The 25,452-nt window shown below is 38.5% G+C and overlaps 2 protein-coding genes and 1 long non-coding RNA gene across 4 annotated transcripts; 1 reads left to right on the top strand and 2 right to left on the bottom strand.

Moving 5' to 3' along the window:
• Nucleotides 1-725: 725 nt before the first annotated feature.
• Nucleotides 726-6,925, bottom strand: ifit1b.L (interferon induced protein with tetratricopeptide repeats 1B L homeolog). Of its 2 annotated transcripts, NM_001095147.1 has the most exon segments (3): nt 726-2,646; nt 2,649-3,635; nt 6,787-6,855. In NM_001095147.1, coding segments are annotated over 3 exon segments (1,014 nt in total). In that variant the 5' UTR covers nt 6,792-6,855; the 3' UTR covers nt 726-2,624.
• A 7,111-nt stretch (nt 6,926-14,036) lies between these two features.
• Nucleotides 14,037-22,817, bottom strand: LOC108695772 (interferon-induced protein with tetratricopeptide repeats 5). The gene is made up of 2 exons (XM_018224741.2): nt 22,164-22,817; nt 14,037-15,940 (listed from the first exon to the last, which is right to left on the bottom strand). Exons 1-2 carry the CDS (start codon nt 22,166-22,168, stop codon nt 14,488-14,490), a joined length of 1,458 nt encoding a protein of 485 aa, XP_018080230.2. The 5' UTR covers nt 22,169-22,817; the 3' UTR covers nt 14,037-14,487.
• Nucleotides 22,818-23,515: 698 nt separating this feature from the next.
• On the top strand, nt 23,516-25,425 carry LOC121395367. The gene is made up of 2 exons (XR_005962427.1): nt 23,516-23,624; nt 24,873-25,425. It is a non-coding gene; the product is annotated as an uncharacterized LOC121395367 (long non-coding RNA).
• Nucleotides 25,426-25,452: the final 27 nt, after the last annotated feature.

Raw genomic sequence — 25,452 nt, 5'->3', positions numbered from 1 at the left:
AAAAAGTGGAAGTTGTTGGCTCTCTTTCATCATCGGTACTTTTTGTTAGTATTTTTTTTTAACCTTTTACCGTGCACCCGGGGCTGGAATGGAAGCAGAGTGCTGCCCTGAATAACACTATATATATATTAATTTAAAAGCAATTACAATTGTAATTCATAGTGGGATGACAATGATATATATGATTTATGTATATTCATAGCAATTCACGTCAGGTGGGTGGTTCTCATACCATAAATAGGAAGTCTTAATATATACTATTTTTTTATATTCAATGAATGGGCCTGTACAGCCTTTGTAAAATTTTAATCTTAATTGCTTTTTCCATTATTACACATGTATTTTGAGTTTTTTGGGGGATACAATTATTTTAGTAGCAAATAACAGTTATATCTCACCACTATGAAGACTCTTTAATAAGGTCAGTTAGCATATGGGACAGGTCAGTTGAGGGCAGTTTTTTTTACTTGATTGTTACTTGTTCTGCTAGTCTTGAAATCCACTTTTCAGTTAATGTTTATTACAGTAAGATTCGTTACAATAACCAACAAAGGTGGGTGGTGGTATAACCATGTATAGTTAGCAACAGCTGAACGCAGACTCATCCAGGTTTCCTTTGAGGATTGTCCTGGAGGGACTACAGAGGGTTTGACGTGCTAAAAACCACGCAGAGCTCCTCAGGCTGCAAAAATTCAAAACCAATAAATGAAATGCACACCGTCTCATAAAATAAAAACAAATGTTTATTAAAGGGCATATAAAGATTAAAATAGAATAAGGCTAGAAATGCTGTATTTTGTATACTAAATATAAACATGAACTTACTGCACCACAAGCCTAATCAAACAAATAATTTATGCTTTCAAAGTTGACTACAGGGGGTCACCATCTTGTAACTTTGTTAAACATCTTTGCAAGACTAAGACTGTGCACATGTTCAGTGTGGTCTGGGCTGCTTAGGGATCATCATAAACAAAGCTGCTTGAGTTCTGCATGGCTGGGAAGTATGGCGGGGGCTCCCCCTGCTGTTCATAAGTATGATTATTTCCCTGCTCAGCAGTTAGGGACCATCTGACAATTCCAATCCACAGCAGTAAATGAAGGGAGAATTTCATTACGTACAGTCAGGTTTCTTATAAAAACGGTACACATTTTTTAATTAAAATATATTGGAGATAGGTTTCTTTTCCATTAAAGAAAGTAAAAATGGGATTATATTTTTTTGCCTTTACATGCCCTTTAAGTCATTAAAAAAGCCAGATGGCTGGTGTGTTATAGATGCCTAATGTTTTGGGAACACCCCTTAATCATAGGCTAAATGAGATGGCAGCAAGATGTTCTTTTTATATACTCAGCATTAATACCATCTATTGTCCAAAAGGTAAAATACATGCAAAATAGGAAAAACATATGTTAAAATCAAACCAAGTAAATGTGTTAACAGAGGGACCCCCAACAAAATAACCTGTATGTATCCTATATAATAAAGTTGAAGTGTCTCTGCGTCCAGTCCCTGTGTCCGTGGGATTGCGCTACTGCGCATGTGCCCCACGGACCATCTCAGGCGAATTTTTTTTAATGTTTGACTACATATGTTCTAGCGCCCGTTAATTTAACGGGCTTAATGTCTAGTAGTATATAATTATATAATAAACTTCAATAGTTGGTAGATCAGACCCACCAGTGAACAGTTATAACTGTGTATACCTTGATGGAAAATATAAACACTTATTTGCACAAATAAAAAACAGTGCATTTTTGTCTGGGTCTTTTTCTGCTCCTCCTACTCCTTTTTATGTCTCTACTCTCTTCTCAGACATGCATGGGCTATTTGGGACAGCCTGGTATGAATGTATGATGACATATCATTACTATAATATAGCCTTTATCTCTTTGTGGAAGCTTGTGCTGTCTAGCCGGAAATTATCGGATACATTATTTATTAAACACAAATGAAGAGTTTCCAAACATACGTATAAACAAATCAACAACAGATTCCAATATATACACTCCTGCATCCTCTATAATTACACCACTGTTGCCACAGTTGATATCCCCAAATTATCTTTTCAATCAGCACTAATACATATTATAGACATAGGTTCTCTAAAGTTTTATAAATAACACAACTGAATTATTTGACACTCATATTATTAAAAACTAGACTACTATTAAAACAAGTTTAGACCTCCCAAAAATGCAAATTTTAAAAGTCTTGTCCACCAATACGGATGGTTTTAAATCATTTTCTTAACTTTAACTTCAGATCAAAGAGGACTCCTAGATATTCATTATTGGGTGGATCATGGTTTTCCTTACTGATGAACCCAAGCAAAGCAAGCCCTGAAGCATCACTGGGGTTTCTCTTTAACCTCTGCTCGGCTATCCTTCTCAGAGACGTCTCACATTTTTGTCTGTATTTACTCTGGTCAGGGATCAGCAGCCCTTCCTTGTACTGTTCTACAGCTTCATTTTCAGATTTCTTCCATTTTTCTAGAAAATTTCCATAATTAAGGTGTGATAGCTGCTTCTCATATTCAGGAGTGGTTGTTAGCTCTGTGGCCTTTTTATAGGTTTCCTCTGCTTTTTGATATTGATTTGATCTAGTGTACATTTGCGCTAAATCAAAATGTGCATGCAGAAATGTTTTTTTCACTTCCAATGCCATTTCAAAGTAAAATATGGTCTTTTCAGTTAGATCCTTTATTTTTTTCGTGTCAAGACCTCTGTTATTAACACTTCCTGTTCTATTATTTTGTATAAGCATTTGTCTGTAGCACAGTCCCAGCTGATGATAGAGAAAAGCAGAGGTAGGAGTTATGCTTACAGCCTTCTTCAGGACTCCAATAGCTTCCTCAAACATCCCTGCTCGTCTGTAAAATTTAGCAACATAGCGAAGCACATATGGAAGATCTGGTGTCGGTTCTAGGGCATCCTTAATATACTTCATTGCCTCTTCATGCTTCTTTAACTGCTGCAGTTTCAAAGCCAGAAGTACCTTAATCACAGAATCCTTTGGATTCAGCTTAACGGCCCGTTCCAATAGTTGGAATGAGTAGTTTTTCAAAGATGGACAATTTTTGCTTCGAAATTCCTCCAGACGATAAACTACAGTTGCCAGTCCAGTATTCCATTCAGGATCATCTGGATTTGCTTTCAGAGCCTCTTCAAAACAGTCTTTTGCTTGTTCATAATATTGGCTACAAAAATTCACCAAAGCCCATCCTTGTTCTCCATAGGTCTCAGATTGCACAAGATCTTTTGATTGTGTATATATAGTATGTATCTTCTCAATATAGATGCTGGATCTTTCACTGTCATTAAGATAGTAATGGACCCATGCATAGTTGGAGAAGGTCATCAGATATTTGATGTCGGTCTCCAATACTTTAAACTCCTGAAGAATAGCCTCAGCTTTTTGGAGATTCACAATAGCCTCTGCATAATCATTCTTCAAGTGATTTACGTAGGCCAACATGTTATGAACCCTTCCTCTAGAATCCATGTTCAAATATTCCAGTTGATTGTTAAGTTTTTCTTCCAGTTCTTCAAGATCAGCATCCTTTTCCTGTAGCCCCCATGTAAAGTGGCACTTCAGCTCTTCTAAATGAGATTTCAGTGTAGACAGTGACTCACTATGAATACAAAGAAAAGCAAACTGTAAATATTTGACAATAGAGCTCATTTATCAAAAGTGGGGCAAGGTGCATGATGCCAACAATAGGGTGCAATGTACCTCTTGCTGCATTCAACGCTTCAAGCATTTAGCAGCACTGTACTGGGAGGGATGGGAAGTGGGTGACACATGGGTGTCTGCTTAGCCTGCAAACCAGGAGGCATTAGGAAACCCTTAACTACTGCTTATGCTAGGCATTATGTATATAGCTCTCTTGCACTTTGTGCCTGTCTCTGATATTACATCTGCTACATGCAGATGCCACATTGCAAGGGAGTGGGGCAAGTGATTAAAGTACCAGGAATGCTAAAAAAAATGTCAAGTAAAAAATGCCTTCTAACCCCCCTCAAATAATACTTCTAACCTTGGCCAGGTTGACCAAGTACTTGTGAGCACCAGTCTTCTGCTAGCGGACTTTCTTGTTAAACCTGGTAGTTTCTGACTTTATAAAGAATTATCAGCCTGCTCTGTTCTCCCTTTGCAGAGCTGTGTGCAGTGAAGGAGTGAATGTGTGTGTGCTAACTTTGTTGGGGCTTTCTGCGGTCCTTGGAAGATTTATGGCTGACCCCAGTGGCATAACAGAAAGCAGTCACGGGGGGCCAGGGAACAGGGGGGCTCATACCACATGATCTATTTCCTCTATAGCTTTATAGCTTTATGCTCACAGCTGCATAAAGCTAGGGACAAAAGAGCGAGACAGGTTAGGCAGGTGAGAGGGAGGATGGGAGGGCTAGTTGAAATGAGCAGGTCAGAGGCCAAAGTGCACACTGGGCCCCACTGCTCCATATTCCCTGGTGCTTAGAAAAATGAATGACGCTGAGGAAATAACACTACCCACACACACTCTCCCCGAACCTTAACTGGCAGGAATGCAAACAAAGAAGGAGAACAAGGCAGGCTATAATTCCTATGTGATGTCCAATAAAAGTATGGTTCTGGTTTTAACAAGAAAGATGGTTAGCAAGAGACTGAAGCATGCACGTAAGAGCTTGTTCAGTGCATGCCGCTCCATTGCCTTTTTAAAGGAATTGTTCAGTATAAAAATAATAAGTGGGTAAATAGATAGGTTGTGCAAAATAAAAAACTTTTTCAATATAGTTAGTTAGCCAAAAATGTAATGTATAAAGGCTGGAGTGACTGGATGTGTAACAAAATAGCCAGACAACTACTTCCTGCTTTGTAGCTCTCTTGGTTTCCACTGATTGGTTACCAGGCAGTAACCAACTGGTGACTTGAGGTGGGGGGGCATGGGTCATAACTGTTGCTTTTGAATCTGAGCTGAATGTTAAGGATCAATTGCAAACTCACTGAACAGTTATGTCCCATGTGGCCCCCATTCAAGTCACTGACTAACTCAGAGTTAGAGAGCTGAAAAGCAGGAAGTATTGTTCTGGCTATTATATTACACATTTGCTAACTCCAGCCTTTATACATTACATTTTTGACTAACTAACTATATTAAAAACATTATATAATTTTGCACAGCCTATCTATCCCATTTTTATTTTTACACTGAACTGTTCCTTTAAAGGACATGTGAAGCCTACCAACCTGAATCATTTGTACGTCATACTGTATATCCCCTCAGATCTCTAGCCCCATCATATTTTTCTACAACAAACAGCAGCTTTCACCCAGCAACCATTTTCCCTCTGACACATCATTAGTGGCATTTGCATCTGCAAACTGTAAACTTCATGCAATCAAGAATTTAGGCTTATACAGGTATAATTTACTTTGATAAAAAGTTCTATTTGTATTGCAATGTTTCTATGAGAACCAGCAATGCCATCTCATTGGCTGCTAGACTCATAATCTTAGTTGAGAAGTCCTGAAGTCTTAATGGGTTAGAGGAGGAGAAGGAATTTTCAGTGATTAAATGGATGTTGCAGTCTTATTATTAATCTTTAATCTATTAATCTTTTAGTTAGGGATTTAGTGTAATGTAGGGAGGGATATGCTGAGATAATTTGCAATTGGTTTTCATTTTTATTTTTGGTGAGAGATGCAATAGAGCAGGGTGCACTGCAAACAAACAAGTTGTTTAGAAGTCCATAATTCCAAGATGCAAACACCTAGGCCAGCATCTTGTCATTCTATTAACATCAAGCAATTCAAATTCAAACTTAACATTTAATTAAACTCAATCTTATACACTGGCTAATAAAAGCTACCGACACAGTCCCTCCCCATTCATATTCCAGTCTCTCGATTAAACCACTGCCAAGTTGCTAAGGTAAACAAGACCCTAACAACCACATAGCTGCTAGATTCCAAACTGGAGAGCTGCTGAACAAAAAGCTAAATAATTGGAAAAAACGCAAAAAAATTAAAAATGAAAATCAATTGCGAATGGTCTCAGAATAGCAATGTCTACATCATAGTAAAAATGTATTTAAAGGTGAACAATCCCTATAACCGAGACATATGCTTGTTTAATTCCATTTTGCTGCAAAATTCTACAAAATGCTCATTTATTGTCAGACTGTGCCGACACATATTTGGTAATACTGATTTTTTAATCAGGAATAATGTTAGGAAACTTTATTTTTCTATATAAAGAAACTCAACATATCCACAAGTTTTTCATACATTTTCATAATTTAATTTGGGAGAAATATGAGGTGTGTGCTAAAAAAACAACTTACCCTATTACATTTTTGTCTCTGATTTAAATACAGGTATGGGATCCGTTATCCGGAAACCCATTGTCCAGAAAGTTCCGAATTACAGAAAGGCCGTCTCCCATCAAATAATCCAAAATTTTAAAAATGCTTGTACTTGATCCCAACTAAGATATAATTAATCCTTATTGGAAGGAAAGCCAGTCTATTTGGTTTATTTAATGTTTACATGATTTTCTAGTAGACTTAAGGTGTGAAGATCCAAATTACGGAAAGCCCCATTATCCGGAAAGCCCCAGGTCCCGATGATTCCGGATAATAGGTCCAATATCTGTATACATTTATAAATATTTTTTATATTTTGATTTGACTTTGTTAGTTTGAGATAAATACTTTCACTGTAAAGTCCTCAATAACTATAATTCCCATCACTCTGAATATATCATCTAAAAAGAGTTAAAATTGCATAGCCGTTAATATATTTACCTCATTGTGTGTCTCTATTAGTAATCCTGGCTCAGAAGAAGGTGTCTTGCTTGTACTTCTGGATCTCTTACAATGAACAGGGCTGCCTGCTGCTGGCGCTGATCTTTATAAAGTGAAGATCCCATGATATTCCCCAGGAGATCTCAGCAATGGGAGGGAACATGGTAGAAATGAAACTCAGTTAACAGGAAACAACAGCTGATTCACTTGCACAGAACACAAGCAAAGCTGTTGCATCAGATACATATATTAGTTATTTTCTACAAATGACAAGTATACCATGTCAAATTTACTTACAGTGGTTGGTGGAGTTCTTAAAGGAACAGTAACAAAAAAAATTTAAGTGTTTTAAAGTAATGAAAATATGATGTAGTGCTGCGCTGCATGGTAAAACTGGTGTGTTTGCTTCCAAAACTCTACTCAGACTGGGACACCAGAGGCTCACTCAAAACCTTAGACCAGGGGCCCACTCTCAGTACTAATATTCTTCATCTCCTCAGTCAACCTCTATTCTCCTAGTCTGTTTTCTTTATACTATAATCAATTATTCCATCTATTTAGCCTCTTTGTCCTCATAGAAATAGGGAATGGCCATGAAATAGAACAAAAGTTTAGCAGCATGAGGGCCCTCTGACACCTGGGCCCACCGGGAGTTTTCCTGGTATTCTGATTGCCCAGTCCGACACTGTGATGGGGGCAGCCATTTAAGCCCCACTTGTTTAAAGAAGTCTACTTGGAATTATCTGAAGTCAGCATAACATAAAGAATAATCACAGATTCAACAATTGTTGCCCAATGCTATAAGACTTTGATATTTGACCCTTAGTAAATGTGCCCCAATATATATATAAACACACACACACTGATTTTGGGGCAATAAGGATTTATTTCACAGGTGAGGGGAAGTTTAGACTGAAAATTAATTAATTAATCAATACACCAATAAATATTACCTGCATTATGATATTCCAGTGCACGAAAACCTAAAGGTTACAAAAAGAAATCCTACCTTGTGGGGTTATTTTACATTAACTAGCTGGTTATGCTCTATCTGCTTATTCATTTTGTTGTATAATTCTACAAAATGCGCATGTGTAGTGATACATATCTGGTAACATTGAGAATCGCAGCTTACACACAAAAACATCGCTAGGCAACATTTTTTTTCTATGAAAAGGAACTCAACATATCTGGAAGTTTTTTTTCTAGGAGTTTTGTAACATTTTTGGAAATATAATCAGCATTTTGGATGAAATATATATCTAAAAATTTCTGGATAATATAATTGACCCTATAACATCCTAAAATGGGATTTAGATTTGACTTTAGTTTGGAAAAAAAATACAGGTATGTGATCCTTTATCCAGAAACTCATTATCCAGAAAGCTCTGAATTACAGAATGACTGTTTTTCATAGACTCTCATAGACTAATATAAATTAGGCTTTTTTAAAAGGCTGCATTTGAAGAATTGGCAGTAAAGGGAAAGTCTGTTAGATCTCTGCATGAAAATCTAGAAAAATACAGAAGCTCGAGTGAAGTCTTATAATCATAAAGCAGGTGAGGTGATAACAGGAGAAGAATGTCAGGCAAATGTCAGAATCATAGAGAGTGTAGAGCTTGAGATCAGATTTCTGAAGTGGTTTTATTGTTATCTGGTTGCTAGGGTTGTATGTACCTAAGCAACCAGGCAGTGATTTACATGAGAGACTAGAATATGAATAGGCAAAGGACTGAATAGGCATGAATAAAAAGTAATAAAAAGTAACAATAACAATACAACAGTAGCCTCAGATGGTATTAGTGTTTTTTTAGTTAGTCATAGGAAAGTGACTAATTAAAAAAACTTTCTATACTATACTAAAAGTTAACTTAAAGGTAAACCACCCCATTGGTTAGATGGACAGACTTGTGATTTTAGGTTAAATAAAAGGAAAACAGAATCTCCGTAACCTCAAAAAGTGTTTTAAAAGTTTCTCTGTTGAGAAATATTATAATCTGATTGGTCTGATCGGAGGCATTCTGTTTTGAAAATGTAAGTACTGTTTCCTTTAAAACACCTAGGAATGCTTTGTTTCATTTGGCGGTACTGCATAGAATGATGTAATTTCGTTGTAACATATGAAACGCTGAATGCCGTAATGTTGGACAGATAGAATGTCAGACTAGGGTGGGTGCGAGGAACAACATTTTTCGAACAAAAAGTACTTGCAGACCTTCTCCTAGATGAAAGACAGTCTCTGGAACGTTTTGTTGCATTCCATGTCCAAATAATCATTTGTGGTAACATGAAATAACAACTGATGGAACTTAAGATATGTAGGGTCATTGCATGTGGGGATCACCTGCTTTTCAGACTAAAAGTACTTTTTAGTGGATGAGTAGATGATGATGATCACACAGACCAATTGAAATAAATATAATATTTACCACTATTATGCCTGCAACTGTGATGTCTGAATTATGACACATGTGTATAGAATAATCTGAAATGCCCAAGTTTGTAGCAAGAGAGACAGTTAAGCTGGCCACAGACGCAAAGATCCGATTGTACGATCGGACTTTTCCATCTCCCGACCTGCCACTCACCATTCCGATCAAAGTCTTACCTTTCCGATTAAATAAAGTAGTAAAAGAACAGATCAGCCGATGTTCTGCCCCTGACAGCAATCGTATGAAAGTTATGTCTGACAAAGCTAGTCACAGTCTCCCACTGAAAATCGTACGATAAGCAATACACGCAGAGATATTATTGACAGCCGACAGAAATTTTCTAACCTGTCCGATCGACCAAACGACCGATCTCCGCCAGACGATAAATGTCGGGACTCTCCACACACGGTCCGTAAATCGTACGAATCCTTGATTTGTACGATCGGATCTTTGCGTCTATGGCCAGCTTTAGTGTGGGGAACCATTGCTCAATCAGCCCAACATTTTTTTGCACATACTGCCATATCATGGATACCACATTTTGCAGTGATATATTTACATTTAGTCTGTGCAAAAGCTCTGTATGCTCTATATAATGATGTTCTGCCTTCCCATGAGAGTAGAAAGGCAGGTCCAGAGGATTCCTGATTGTTACACTTTACAAGACTTTTGTTGGGCTCTGTGTGGTGCTTATAAACAAACATTACTGTTATAAATACCTTGTAATTCTTTTTTATAGTACTGGTGGAGGCATCCAATTTAACTCCTGTAACTCTCACTCCTAGTAAACAATTAGTTGGTAAGTATATACCAAATACTCTTTGTGTGGGTAGGCCAGGTCCCAAGGTCTTTTAGCCATGAAATCAAGTGAGAGTTTGTACTTGACCTGCTTGGTGGACAAATTACAGTCTCTGTTCGAGGAAACCCTTACAGACTTCTTAAATAATCCCATTGAAACAAAAATCTTGAGCTATAAAGACCTCCAAATTTTCTCTCCTTAGGTCCCACCCACAGAGCACTTGTGCTCATGAGATGGTTAGTGCAAGGTACAGAAGACAATTTGCACCAATAATCTCAGAGTGCAAGCATTGTTGGTGGAAGGAAGTTCTTCTCTTAATATCTGCCAGAGCAGTGTAAGGGTCCCCAGAGCCTTTTCGCTCATAGTGCTTACTAACGTATACATATGAATGATATGAGCGATAGAGGGAACTCCAGGAAATGCTTATGTGCCGCCATCTTGGTTAAGTGCTGCATTTAGAGAGAGATGCATTGAAAAAGTGGTCCTTAAGAAGGGTAGTAATGAGCTGGAGAGAGAGTGGAAGATTTACACTATGAGTAAAGAGGTCACCCTTTTAGACTTGAAGAGCAGAACTTTCATTTGAAGCAGTCTAGGTGGGCAGTGAGGTTGCCTTTAAGAATGTATGTATATATGTGTATATATATATATATATATATATATATATATATATATATATATATATATATATATATATATATATATATTATATGTGTGTGTGTAGATAGGTCTATCTGCTTGTCTCTTGCAGATCCCCTTCGTAAATGACTTTGACATAGATTGATATTCCTTTTTGTTGGTCATTTGACTGAATGTTGTACATATACCAGAGAACACCAGAGCTTCATTGTAATCTGCTTGAAAAAGGAACTAAAATTTTCTGAAAGCTTGCTATGATTATCTTAGCTAGTCAATAACGGTATCACCTTTATGCCACTTTTGTTATTTTTTTATTTCAAAAAGGGTTGACCTGCAACATAGATAGGTCTATAAATATGTGCATACACATGCACTGGGGTTTCATTTAGAGTGGTTGAATATGATGGACGTTTTTCAATCCAACATAACTATGTAACTAACGGTGCTCCATTCTGAGTGCAGAGAACTGAAGATTTCGGCCACATACTTTTTCACACTTTGCACAAACCTTGTTTGATAAAAACAGCCTTTCAAACCTTAGTTAACACATTGTTTCATACTTTTATTGAAGAAGAACAGTACTCAAATAACTTTACAGTTACACTGTTTAATATCAGGGTTATTATGTGTTAATTAGTCACATGACATAGGGACATGTTAGCCAGATACGTGATAGCAACATTTTTGTTGACATACACAGGTCCGGACTTAGAATTAAATTAGGCCCTGGCATTTCAGGTACACAGAGGCCCACATAGAGGCCCCACCAGCCCACTAAATAGTGACTTTCAATGGGACCTTAAAGCAGCCCCTGTGGCATTTGCCAGAACCCACAGATTTCCAGTCCGGGCCTGGACATACACCTCCAGTATAATTATAGAGATAACAGTAACTAATTGATAACCATTTACACGAGCAACTAGTCTGTTTTGCAGAAATATTGCACATATATAAACGTAACAATTGTTTACCTAAGCAGTTGGTGTTATCACATAGGAGTACAACCCATTAAAATTATTTACAATTTTAGTGCAACCAGAACACTAATTTGCTATTAAAAAAACAAAGGCAATTAAAAGCACTCAGAGAAGCTTTTATCAATATCACGCCACTTCACGATGCTTCCTTGATTCCAACTCTCAAACAAAATTTGTAGGTGCTAAAAAATATCTAAAAGAGAAGGGAGCTCACATAGGGCAATATTGTTTTGTGTTGTAAGTCTGGTGAGAGCAATCCAGCCACAATAGGGTTAAAAGATGTTCAGCTAAAAAGTTAATTAGATCCAGCAAAGATGCGCACACTAATCAAGCTGTTTGAAGATATGATGGCTGTTCACGGAGCAGCCATTGGTGTCAAACTATCATTCCTGAAATTAACTTTTTATCTGAACAACTTTTAAACCTATTGTGGCTGGATTGCTCTCCCCAGACTTACAACACAAAACAATATTGCCTTGTGTGAGGTTCCTTCTCTTTTAGATATGTTTTAGCACTTATTTGCCAGTGCTTATTCATAATTCAAAAATATTTAGAAATATTAAAACGCCTCATTTTTTAATGCAACTGCAAGTGTGATATACTATAGTGGAAGCAAATGCCTGCATATATTGATGTCATTCATTACAGGTACTTGTGTGCAAACCAGGGTTGCCAAATCCACAGCCTGCATGGCTAATTAGCAATTAATTTAGATGATAAGGTAAGTGAATGCATTGCCGGATGGTGTCGCAGCGTTGATCCGATGCTATGCGATCTGAGACAGCATGCAGCGTCTGCATCCGACAGTCATGTCACGTCGGATCAACGCTGCAACTTCATCCGACATTTCCATTAGTTACCTTATTTCTGTCGCATTCAACGTGACGCCTGAGTTTTTGCTTTGCGTGTCAGATCACATGGAAATCGTCTGTGAAGTCCTAAATTAATTGCTAATTAGTCATGCAGGCTGTGGATTCCATATGTGATTGGTTTTAAAGGGGTGAGGTGGCAACCCTAGTCCAAACATGCTGCTTGCACTTCAATGTACTTGCACTGATCTCCAATGTGCCCAAACATCCTGCGGCAGATGCAAGTAAGCTCTTGGCTATAATTATTGTGAATTCTCTGGGAAAAAACACAGGAGGTAATTTATTCTCCGTGACTTCAGAGTCACTGTGATCACAAGGGGGAGATGTGCCTAACACATTTGTGAGCAATGCATTAAAAATAGAGCAAATCAAATGAAATTGCAAAAGTCTGATTGGTGTAAGTTCCAGCATTTGGCATGAAAATGTACGTCCTTTACTTTTGGCGCAATTGTACTGCGGCAATTGAAAGAACCTGTTGCTGGAATCCTGGATTCAGAGGTGGTGATAGCTCCAAGGTTCCCCTGCTACAGTATATGCAACTGCACTCGAGAGGCAGGAAGGGCTGAGCAGTCTAAGCGCATATACTATATGTGCAAGGAGTGCAAGGAGTGCAAGTATCTTTAATGAATGGGATTTTTTGTGCAACTGACTGGTGGGAAATTTACACCACCCCCAACTCGTAAATGACTTCTCCTATATTGTAAGAAATACACATGTAATTTTGACACTCAATTCAGATTCAATTCAAACAGAAAAAGATTTCATGGTTTATCACGTGAAAACTCCTGGACAAGATTCATTTTGAGGGGGAAAAAAAAATTTTCACCAAATTCAGTTCTATTTTTTCCCCATAGACTTCAAAAGAGTTTTCATGTGATAAATCGTGAGATACGTTTTTCTGAATTGTATTGCATCTCACATTGAATCTCGTCCATGATTTTCACATGATAAAACCTTTTCTCACTGAATTGAATCTGGGCCTTTGAGGCTCTACTCCAGGGGTCCCCAACCTTTTCGACCCGTGAGCAACATTCAGATGTAAAAAGAGTTGGGGAGCAACACATGCATGAAAAATGTTCCAGGGTAGTGTCAAATAATGGTTGTGATTGACTATTGGTAGCCCCTATGTGGACTAGCAGCCTACAGGAGCTTCTGTTTAGTAGGACACCAGGTTTTTGTACAACCAAAACTTGCCTCCAAGCCAGGAATTCAAAAACAAGCACCTGCTTTGAGGCCACTGAGAGCAACATTCAAGGGGTTGGGGAGCAACATGTTGCTCACGAGCTACTGGTTGGGGATCACTGCTCTACTCTGTTCAGAAATGCCCTAGATATCTTCAACCTTTTTTTATAAACTGTGCCAATCAAATCTTAGTATGGAAAAACTATATTTCACTCACAGGATAACCATTAAAGCATTGGTTTAGCCTTCAACACTCACAAAGGCCTCCCTATGCCTAGACAATATAATAGAGCTGTCTTTCAAAATAATTGGCTCTGATCCAAAGCTGCATAGAGAGAGACGGATTACTAAAGGGGGAATAGTGAATAGTAACTTAATTATTTCAGGGAAAAGGTCCAGAATTTGAAACTGTTTTTAAAAAGTTTCTTATTTCGATTGGATGAAGCTTGTGTTACATTTTAGACAACAGTTCCTCTTTATGCTTCTCTTACCCTTCTCTTACCCTTTTTCTGCTGCAACTCCAAGCATTGCAGGGGCCCCCCTCTGCCTTTAAGTGACCCCTAAAGCCCCAGAATAGTTTTTTGGGGATGGTACTGATATCAGGCCATTTCAAGAAGAATACTCCGGCAGTATGGAATGTTTCCTTGGTACATTTTGCAACTTTTGATTCTCCAGTGGAGTAGGAACAACCATGAACAATTATTGCGTATAACTGAAGCATGCTAATGTGTAAAGTGCTGTATGAGCCTAATTTGAAATTATTTTGTGGCTATATCTCTATGTGTAGAAATACAGGTGATTTCCATTCATTTTGTTAACATCAACTTCAGATCAAAGAGAGCACTCAGATATTCATCATTGGATGTATCATCACTTAAAGCTTTTTCATACCATTTCATTGCATTTAAATAGTCCTGGTTTTCCTTACTGATGAACCCAAGCAAAGCAAGCCCTGAAGCATCACTGGGGTTTCTCTCTAACTTCTCACTGGCTATCCTTCTCAGAGACGCCTCACACTCTTGCCTGTGTTTATTCTGATCAGGAATCCGCAGCCCTTCCTTGTAATGCTTCACAGCTTCATCTTCAGATTTCTTGCAGTTTTCCAGAAATGTTCCATAATGTAAGTGGACTTGTTGTTTCTCATATTCAGGAGTGGTTGTTAGCTCTATGGCTTTTTTATAGGTTTCCTCTGCTTTTTTATGTTGATATGATCTGATGTACATTTCGGCTAAATCAAAATGTGCATGCAAAAATGATTTTTTCACTTCCAATGTCATTTCAAAGTGAAATATGGTCCTTTCTGTAAGATTCTTTATTGCTTGTGTGTCTTGACCTCTGTAATCACCATAAACTCTTCTTAATCTCTCTCTTTGTATAAGCATTCTTCTGTAGCACAGTCCCAGCTGATGATGGAGAAAACCAGAGGTAGGAGTTATGTTTAAAGCCTTCTTCAGGACATGAATGGCTGGCTCAAACATCCCTGCTCGCCTGTAAAATTTGGCAGCATAGCGAAGCACATATGGAAGATCTGGTGTCAGTTCTAGGGCATCCTTAATATACTTTATTGCCTCTTCTTGTTTCTTTAACTGCTGTAGTTTTAAAGCAAAAAGTACCTTAATCACAGAGTCCTTTGGATTCAGCTTAACTGCCCGTTGAAGTAGCTGGAAAGAAAAACTTTTGAAACCGGGCCAGTCTCTACCTCGAAAGTCCTCCATACGATAAACTACAGTTGCCAGTCCAGTATTCCATTCAGGATCATCTGGATTCGCTTTAAGAGCCTCTTCAAAACAGTCTTTTGCTTTCTCATAATATTGGCTACAAAAATTCACCAGAGCCCATCCTTGTTCTCCATTGGTCTCAGATTGCACAAGATCTTCAATCCCTTTTGATTGTGTATAAATGGCATTTATCTTCTCAATATAGAGCTTGGAGCTTTCACTATCATTAAGGTAGTAATGGACCCACGCATAGTTGGAGAAGGTCAGCAGATATTTTATGTCGGTCTCCAATACTTTAGAATCCCAAAGAATTCCCTCTGATTTTTGGAGATTCACAATAGCCTCTGTATTATTGTTCTTCAAGTGGTTTACATAGGCCAGCAGGTTATATACCCTCCCTTTAGAATCCACATTCAAATATTCTAGTTGATAGTTAAGTCTTTCTTCCAGTTCTTCAATATCCGCATCCTTTTCCTGTAGCCCCCATGTAAAGTGACATTTCAGCTCATCCAAATGGGATTTCAGCGTATCCTTTGACTCACTGCAAATACAATGAAATGAAACGCAGAGAGGATTTATTTGAGACATTTTACTATTAAACATAATTACTTCTATTGTAAATGTATTTGTATATTTTAATAATGAAGACATAACAGTCCGATGTTATAATGCTCAGTCAGTGGCGTGATGATAATGTGGATGAGTGAGATATGAGTGTAGATACGAATGAGCACAATGAGGCAATGAATTGTGATGAAGGAATTGACACCCGCGTCAATTTTGATGCCCGTGAAAATTGATAAACATCTATTAAAACATAACATTAAAGGGTGCGATCATCAACATGAACTGAATGCACTTATCAATAATGCAGGACATCAAACACTCCAAACTCACAGATTAACTAAAACTCAAATTTCTCGATTTTTTTTTTTTATTATTAAAACAAAGTTGACCTAACTCCCATCCACATATTTAACTTATTTATCAAAAAATCAGCTCGAAAAAAGTCGATTCGGGAAAAGTTTCAACAAAATTGGGCGACAATTCGAATCACACAAATTTTTCGAGTTTGACTCCTGAATCGCTCAACTTTTCTGATTATCATACGAAAACCAGCGCAGATGACAATGTCAATGAACATCTTCAGGAACATCTGCCATTGACTTCTACATGATCTCTTCAGGTTTTAGCTGAAGTATTTATGGATTTGGATTTTTAGCAGCTTTGGGATATAATAAATCTCTAAAAATTCTAGTTTTTTCTCTCTAAAAACTCGTGGGATCAGCACATACACCCAACAAACACAGCTGACTTCCATAGGGTAAAAAGCAAAATAAATTCCCAATCTCTAGACTCCATAAACTCTCATATTTGCTAAAAGGCAAGAATAAAGAGCGCATGATGCATGCAGGTTCCTGGGGGTAGAATAACCCTTTTCACAGTTTGATATTAGACCCCAATAATAATTGACTGATCATCTTGGATACCCACAGGCAGCAGTGATTCCGGGGCTGCTGTAGTCTAAAGCAGCAGCCCAAATGCCGGCCCCTCCTCTCCCGCTCCGTGCTTAAAAATTAGTTGGAGCGGGTCTAAGGGGGCAGCATCACTAGTGCATTGAGTGCAATAGCACTCTTTGCAATAGTGGAGCCGAATTTTCCGGGTTAAAACCTGGGAAGTTTGTCTCTTAAAGTTACAACAGCGGCTTTTTGCCGCCCCTTGTAACTGGCCACTCACTGCTGTCATGAGGCAAGGTTTTCGCCTTGCCTCATGACAGGAGCAGCTCTGCCCACAAGCAGTGTCACTAAAAGAGAAAGAAGGTTGCTATTAGTGATGGGCAAAATTTATTTCCAGGTTTCATTGTATAAAACGTCCATGGGCCAGATTCAATTCAGTGAGACTTTTATCACGTGAAAACTCATTGATGACATTCAATTTGAGATGCAATTCAATTCAGAAAAATATATGTTATGGCATATCAATTCTATTAAAGATTATGGGGGAAAAATTGGAACTGAATTTGGAGACAAGTTTTCATTCTCCTTGATTAAATCTCATCAATGAGTTTTCATATGATAAACCAAGAGATTGGAAAGAAGTTGCCACTAAAAACCAGATATTAACTTTAATACGTTTTGCGAATTTTCAGCAAAGCAAAACTATACAGATTTGCCCGTCCCTAGATGCTATGAAAACATGAATACACTTGCAGAAACATTTATATGCAATTATACTGAACGATGTAAATGTTGTGACCTGCATCTGACACCGCCCCCATGGGGCATATTTACTCGAGGGCGAAGTGGCTTCAATTCGCTAGCGTTTTCTAACTTATGGAACATTAACTATACAGTGGGCTCATGTGTAGGACATTATAACAACTCTATTATCTTTATTAAGGTTTAGTGATGGGTGAATTTGGGGGGTTTCGCTTCGGCGGAAAATTTAGTGGGAAATTCGCGAAATGCCTAAAAAATCACGCTGGCGTCTCGTTTTTTTACGCCGGCATCCGTTTTTGACTCCAGCGTCTGTTTTTTGGAAGCTGGCGCAAATTCGATGCTGGTGAATTTTCGTAGCAGTTTTGCGAATCACCGGCGGCGAATCGCGGGAATTTGCCGCAAATTTGCGCCTGGCGAATAAATTCACCCATCACTATTAAGGTTTTCTGGACTTGTTTAATGAAATGTATTTGCTGCAACATATAAGTCCATTCAACTTTAAATTTCCTGCCATATGCAAATTAACCTGTTCACAAGACCTCTAGCGAATTTGCGCTAGGCAGAAATGAACGCTAGCGGATCTTCGTTCTTAAATTAATTGGTCGCATTGCCGAAGTAACGATAGTTAAACATCGCCAGCATCCGGCGCCCACAACGAAACTCCTCATCTCACATTCTAGTGAAATAGTGCTGTCTGAGTGAATTTTGCTTGGCGAAGTGTAGCGATGTCTGCGAAGCGTTCGCTGGCGAATTTTCACCCTTGAGTAAATCTGCCCCCATAACTTGTACATCTGAATAGGGCACAAGTTAGGGGACAGGTAGAGGGTGGGAGGGAAGTGGCTTTTTGCCGCCCCTGGTAACTGGCCGATCCATGCCTCCTGAGGCAACGTTCTCACCTATAGAGTTTTCACGTCATAAACCACAAGATAAGCTGAATTAAATCTGGTCCAATGGTTTATCATGTTACGAGTTTTAAGACAACCAAGATCATGGCCAAAGAACATGAACAGCATTGTGCGAAGTTCAGTACATTGCACACCTTTTAAGTAATCAGAATACAGGACTCTGAATTACCTGCAATGGTGAAGGCTTTCTAAAACCATCAGCCATATAACCTACCTTGGGCACCTCTAGCTGACTACAGGATTACATTCAGCAGAGGCTGCTCAGGAATGCCCCAATTAGCCAGAAAGTTCCATACCTCCCAATATTTTGGAAATAAAAAGAGGGACAAAAATTGTTGACCATGCCCATTTTTGTGGCCACACCCCCTACTTACCATGTTCATTTTACAAAATTTGGCAGGTTATGAAAGTTTGAACATATGTCTGTGTTTTTTTCAGTTATTACAGTTTTGCTAATGAAGATGAATTGCCCTTTAAGCCATGATTTTAACTTCTCCAGAGGGACTTGTTATCTTATATTGTTACAATTACTTATTTGCTTATCTCGAAATTTTCAAAAGTATCTTATATGCAGCTGTGGCTGTTTTGGGCTCAAAAGCCAATTAATTTATTTTCTGGCTATTCAGTGCAGAGAAAAAATGGACTTTCCAGTACAAACGAGGGACTGCAGGGTGAGCTGTCACAAGACGGACTGTCCCTCTAAAAACGGGACAGTTGGGAGGTATGATGTCACTACTACAACTCTATGTTACATAAAACATATACAGTCAGGGGGGGGGGGTGACATGCACCTGCCATTGGATTCTCACTAAATTGAATATGGCCCATTAAGTTTTATTTTGTGTGCCCCCTACAGGTTTCATGATATTACATTATCTCATTAAAGGGGTTGTTTAGGGGCAGATTTACTAACATTCGAGTTCCAGTTGTTTTTTTGTTCAATACTCACAATTTCAAGTTTAAAACCACCAACTTGAATTCAAATTTGAAATACTGGGTGAGAGAAAGAAGTATGTAGAGCTGGCAACAGGCCCAGACTGACAGGGGTAGAGAGACTTAGCATGCACGCTGTGATTCTCCTTCACACACAACAAGCAGCTGCGTGTTCCTCTCTCCTCCTAAGATCAGTCAGGGAAAGGCAAAGTCCCTCTGTTTGGCCAGCAGACTGGTTTGGGAGGTGTCAGAGTTCCCTTGCTGTTTCATGAAGCTCCTAGAAGGGGAAGGGGGAGGTAGCGGTGTCTGTGTGTGTGTCTCTGTGTGTGTTTGTGTCTCTGTGTCTGTGTGTGGGTGTGTCTCTGTGTGTTTGTGTCTGTGTGTATGTCTCTGTGTGTGTGTGTCTGTCTGTGTTTGTGTGTCTCTTTGTGTGTGTTTGTGTGTCTCTGTGTGTATGTGTCTGTGTGTGTGTGTGTCTCTGTGTGTGTGTGTCTCGTGTGTGTGTGTCTCGGTGTGTGTGTATTTGTGTCTCTGTCTGTGTGTGTCTCTGTGTTTGTGTGTCTCTGTGTGTGTGTTTGTGTCTCTGTCTGTGTGTTTGTGTCTCTGTGTGTTTGTGTCTTTGTTTGTGTGTCTCTGTGTGTGTGTTTGTGTCTCTGTCTGTGTGTGTGTCTCTGTGTGTGTGTGTGTGTGTGTGTTTGTGTCTCTGTCTGTGTGTTTGTGTCTCTGTGTTTGTGTCTCTGTCTGTGTGTTTGTGTCTCTGTCTGTGTGTTTGTGTCTCTGTGTGTTTGTGTCTTTGTTTGTGTGTCTCTGTGTGTGTGTTTGTGTCTCTGTCTGTGTGTGTGTGTGTGTGTCTGTGTGTGTGTGTTTGTGTCTCTGTTTGTGTGTTTGTGTCTCTGTGTTTGTGTGTGTGTTTGTGTCTCTGTCTGTGTGTTTGTGTCTCTGTGTGTTTGTGTCTCTGTGTGTGTGTCTCTGTGTGTGTGTGTTTGTGTCTTTGTGTGTGTGTTTGTGTGTCTCTGTGTGTTTGTGTCTCTGGCTGTGTGTTTGTGTCTCTGTGTGTGTGTGTTTGCGTCTCTGTCTCTGTGTGTGTGTCTCTGTGTGTGTGTGTTTGTGTCTTTGTGTGTTTGTGTGTTTGTGTCTCTGGCTGTGTGTTTGCGTCTCTGTCTGTGTGTGTGTGTCTCTGTGTGTGTGTGTCTCTTTGTGTGTGTGTTTGTGCCTGTGTGTGTTTACATGTGGGCTGCTTTGTTTGTTTTTTGCCCGGGCTGCTTTTTGCTCCCAGTTTGGCTCTGGCTGGCAATATTTGCGTACAATGGTAACTCACCATCACCACGTCAGCTTTCATAGGGCTACCCTCCAGCTTTGCCCTGCACTGCTTGTTTTTATTGTTGATTGTGGTTTAAGATTTCTTACTAGAAATGCACCGAATCCACTATTTTGAATTTGGCCAAACCCCCAAATCAGAGAGACCAAATTAGTGGTGGGAAGGGGAAACATTTTTTACTTCCTTGTTTTGTGACAAAAAGTCACAATTTGCATAAGCAAAAAAAAAAGGCCAAATCCTGGCTGAATTCCGAACTGAATCCTGGATTCGGTGCATCCCTATTTCTTACTACCTAGAAGTTGTCTCACATGCATACATCAGTTCATTACCCCTTCCCATAAAAGTTACAAATGTTCTATCAGTGCCTTCCCACATCTGCCTTCTTATATAATATCACATCATTATATTTTCATAGTGAGAAGTCTTTGATATACTTAAAATCCTTAATAAGGTGCATTAACTAAATGTCCACCGTATTCTAAAATAAACTTCCTGTCTCACTTATATCCGGTCCCTTTAGCTGGTTAACCCTTGCGGGTGGAGTCCTCATTTCCTATATATACAGTATGGATATATCAAATCTATCTCATCTAGAAACATTTATTGCGAGGAAACCATTTCTTTGTAGATAATGGATCAGATTCAATTCAGTGAGAAAAACTTATCTCATGGTTTATCACATTAAAACTCATGGACGAGATTCAATTCGAGGAGAAAAAACTTTTCTCATTATTCAGTTCCAGGGTTTGTTTCCCATAGAGTTTTCATGTGATAAACCGTGAGACACGTTTCTCCGACTTGAACCGCATCTCAAATTGCCCATGAGTTTTTACATGAAAAACTTTTTTTCTGACTGAATTGAATCTGGCCCAATAATTGTTAAACAACTAATTCACTGTGTGGCATTACTGGGCCTTTAAATTCATTGGCTTTCTTGCAAAATAAAGAAAATTATGTATATATATTTTGCATCAATTTAAGTACAGGTATAGGATCCCTTATCCGGAAACCCGATATCCAGAAAGCTCCGAATTACGGAATGGCTGTCTCCCATAGACTCCATTTTATCCAAATAATCTAAATCTTTAAAAACCATAGCTTGTACTTGATCCCAACTAAGATATAATTAATCCTTATTGGAAGCAAAAACAGTCTATTGGGTTTATTTAATGTTTACATGAATTTCTAGTAGACTTAAGGCATGAAGACCCAAATTATGGAAAGATCCATTATCCGGAAAACCCCAGGTCCCGAGCATTCTGGATAACAGGTCCCATAGCTGTATTTTGAGCTGACAAATTTGAGATTCAATTATCACTGTAAATCCTGATTCAAAGTAATTCACACATTGGCAAACAAGTAAAATTGCATAACTATGAATATATTTACCTCATCCCCTTGCCTCTGTTATTCCTGCTTGTAAAAAAGCTGCTTTGCTTGTGCTTCTTACTTTTGCTTGTGTTATTCTTACTCTGAGCAGTAGCCGATTGCTGGTCTTTACAGAGTGAAGATTCATTTTAATCGAAGTAGCTCAGGGAGGGAACAAGGCAGAAACGAAACTAAGACCACTATGGCTACTAATTTATCCACTAACAATTAATGCAAAACAACACTGACAATGTAACTACATTGTTTATTTTTTTAACATGATTTATGAAAGGAAAGGGATGATCTGATGGTGAAAAAGGAGGAGCAATGAGTAACCCACAAGGGTTGTTATCCCAAGACATGCTGGGAATTCTAGTTTATACAGCAGCCGAAAACATGATCGGCTCTTTAATCAAGGGACAGTGGGTTTGGTTTTAAAGGTGTATCCCTGCAATGAAATGTTGTGGTATTTTGATGGCTTTTCTTTTGCATGGACATTGTATAGGCAATTGCTATCCCATCAAACATAAATTAGGGATCATTCTAACCAGTTACAAGGTACAAATAAACCTGCATTAGGGGTTATACCAGTTCTCTCCACTACCACATCTTATGACATATTCACATTATGAAAGGCTCCTTAACCATCTCCTCCCAAAACCAATAGGCCAATCCAGAAGTGATGCTTGATAAAGGGGCTTGCCCCGAAACGTTGCACGTTCGCACAAAATAAACAGCATGGGGTAACCCTGCACTTTAATTGCCTTGAGTGCCAGTGTATTTCTACACAACAATCCAGAAGTAAGAAACATTTAGGATGCTTTGTGTTTGCTTGAAAAAAAGAGCAGAACTTGTGGCCAAAATATTTTTCTCACTAGCTCTAGCTAGGGGCAGTTGTTTAGGAGTAAGGAGGTTCCTCATCAATTAGATTGTCTTAAAGGAGAACTAAACTCTAAAAATGAATAGGGCTAAAAATGCCATGTTTTATATACTGAACTTATTGCACCAGCCTAAAGTTTCAGCTTGTCAATAGCAGCAATAATCCAGGACTTCAAACTTGTCGCAGGGGGTCACCATTTTGGTAAGTGTCTGCGACACTCACATACTCAGTGGGCTCTGAGCAGCTGTTGAGAAGCTAAGTTTAGGGGTCGTCTCAAATGATCAAGCAGAAAATGAGGTTTGTCTGTAATATAAGCTGATGCTACAGGGCTGATTATTAAATTATGATGCTAATTGCAATGGTTTCTGTGCTGCCATGTAGTAATTATCTGTATTAATTACTAATCAGCCTTATATTGTGACATTTCTATTCTTTGTGTACTGTATATTGTGAGTGGATCCCTATGCTCAGTAAGTGACAGCAGCACAGAGCATGTGCAGTGAATCAGCAGAAAAGAAGATGAGGAGCTACTGGGGCATCTTTGGAGACACAGATTGAGTCAGTGGAGTCTGAAGGCCCTGAAATGGAACATTCATCTCAGAGTAAGTGAAGGAGAGTTTGCTAGCATTAGGGTTAGCTCTGTTATAGCTCAATCTGTGACTGAGATTTTGGAATAATAATTCCAAACAATAATAGAGTGCTCTGACCTCATGCAACAAATCCCTTAGGTTCAGGTGCTTGAACAATATTACATCCAACCTGCCAAGGGTAAGAAAATCAAATGCAAAAGTCCAATATACTGCAGCACACTACGAGATGAATAATTTTCAAATAGTGAATTTATTGGCTCAAAACATGTGAGCAGACAATATGTGGCAACATTTCGAGCCTCACAGGAACCTTTCTCAAGCCTGTGAAATTGCATAATGTTCTATGTTAAATAATGTGAGCTGTGGGTGGGGAAAACAGTGGGGTTGTTGGGCGGGAACAACCGTGTCCATTAGTGGTCATTAATTGTGTTGCAAGTGTCCCAAATGCACTCCAATCCATTCCATTTTAGGGGGCTGAATCAGTCTTGCTAGTAATATATCCATTCACAAGTCCCGTCCAGATTCCTAATAGTGTCCATACTTGGAAGTGTGTCCAAAAAGTATACAAAGTTCCTTTTCAATAAGTGTCATTGTGAACAAACTGTAACAAACTTAAGTGAGTCAGAAATAAGTGCTCAAAAAGAAACTAAGTTCATCATTAAAATCAGAGAACCTGAGGCACTTAAACATTAACTTATATGCACATTGTGTTCTGTGTTTTGTTCTGTGACTGCTTAGTTTTTGCAGAAGGTAATTTCAGCACTCAGAATGTTCCGATGTATAATAAATATTCAATGACAATCTCATTGAATATTGATTATACATGGGAACATTCTGAAGGAATCTGGACAGGACTTGTGAATGGATATACAGTAAGGAAAAGGGATTCACCTACACTGCAAAACTGTGCAGCAAATACAAATAGAAAATACTGTTTTCGCTGCGGTTTAACACAACACACTGCAAATTATGTTACATGTCCTGCAAAAGCTGTACGGTGCCGCAAATGCACAAAGGTAGGACATTTTGCTAAGATCTGCCGTAGTTCTGTATTAAGTGTGGATAAACAGAGAATATACTTTATTTGAGATGGTATTTTCTTATATCATGCTTTTAGTGTAACAAGATGTAACCTTATGAAGTATACAATGTTTCTATATTGAATAGACAATGTTTCAATCGTTAAGCATCCTTATATTGTACTCGAATTGCTCATAATTGTGTAACCTTTTTATATTTTTTTATTTTTTTATATTTTAGAATTACACTGCTCCTCTCCTGGGAATTACTGGTGTCCTGACAAACATAGACATCCAGAACTCCAGTGACAGAGCAAATATGTGAGTCATAGACAAGATTTTAAAACTCATTACTATGCGTTAAAAATGTTATGTTATCATCACACTGTATTTCACGGACAATTCTCACAATGAAAATTCTCACATTGGATGGACAAAAATATTTTTATACGCAATTTTTTCACTTAATGGACTATGTCTAATATACTGGATTTTATCACAACGGAATTTTTATCATAAATGGATTTTAACACAAATGGAAGAACAAATGTATTAATATATTGAGCTGTTTGAGAGAAGAATTTTGCACAAATTGTCACTGACAATTTACTGAGACGGCTGGGAATTGAGTCTCTTAATTGGGAGGTGGTGACTAATTGGTAAACCCTCCCGTCAATCACCTTGTAATCACCTATATATGCACGTTTGTTACACATTTTGTTTGGCTTGATAAAGGGCTGGTATAGCCCGAAACGTTGCCGTTGTCGCACAAATAAAAGTTTGATCAAAGATCAGAGTGCTGCTGCAGTTGTTATATTTAA

This window comes from Xenopus laevis, chromosome 7L, assembly GCF_017654675.1.
Source record: "Xenopus laevis strain J_2021 chromosome 7L, Xenopus_laevis_v10.1, whole genome shotgun sequence".
NCBI classification, from domain to species: Eukaryota; Metazoa; Chordata; class Amphibia; order Anura; family Pipidae; genus Xenopus; species Xenopus laevis.
The sequence above is the reverse complement of the archived record's forward strand: the minus strand, read 5'-3'. Positions and strand labels throughout refer to the sequence as shown.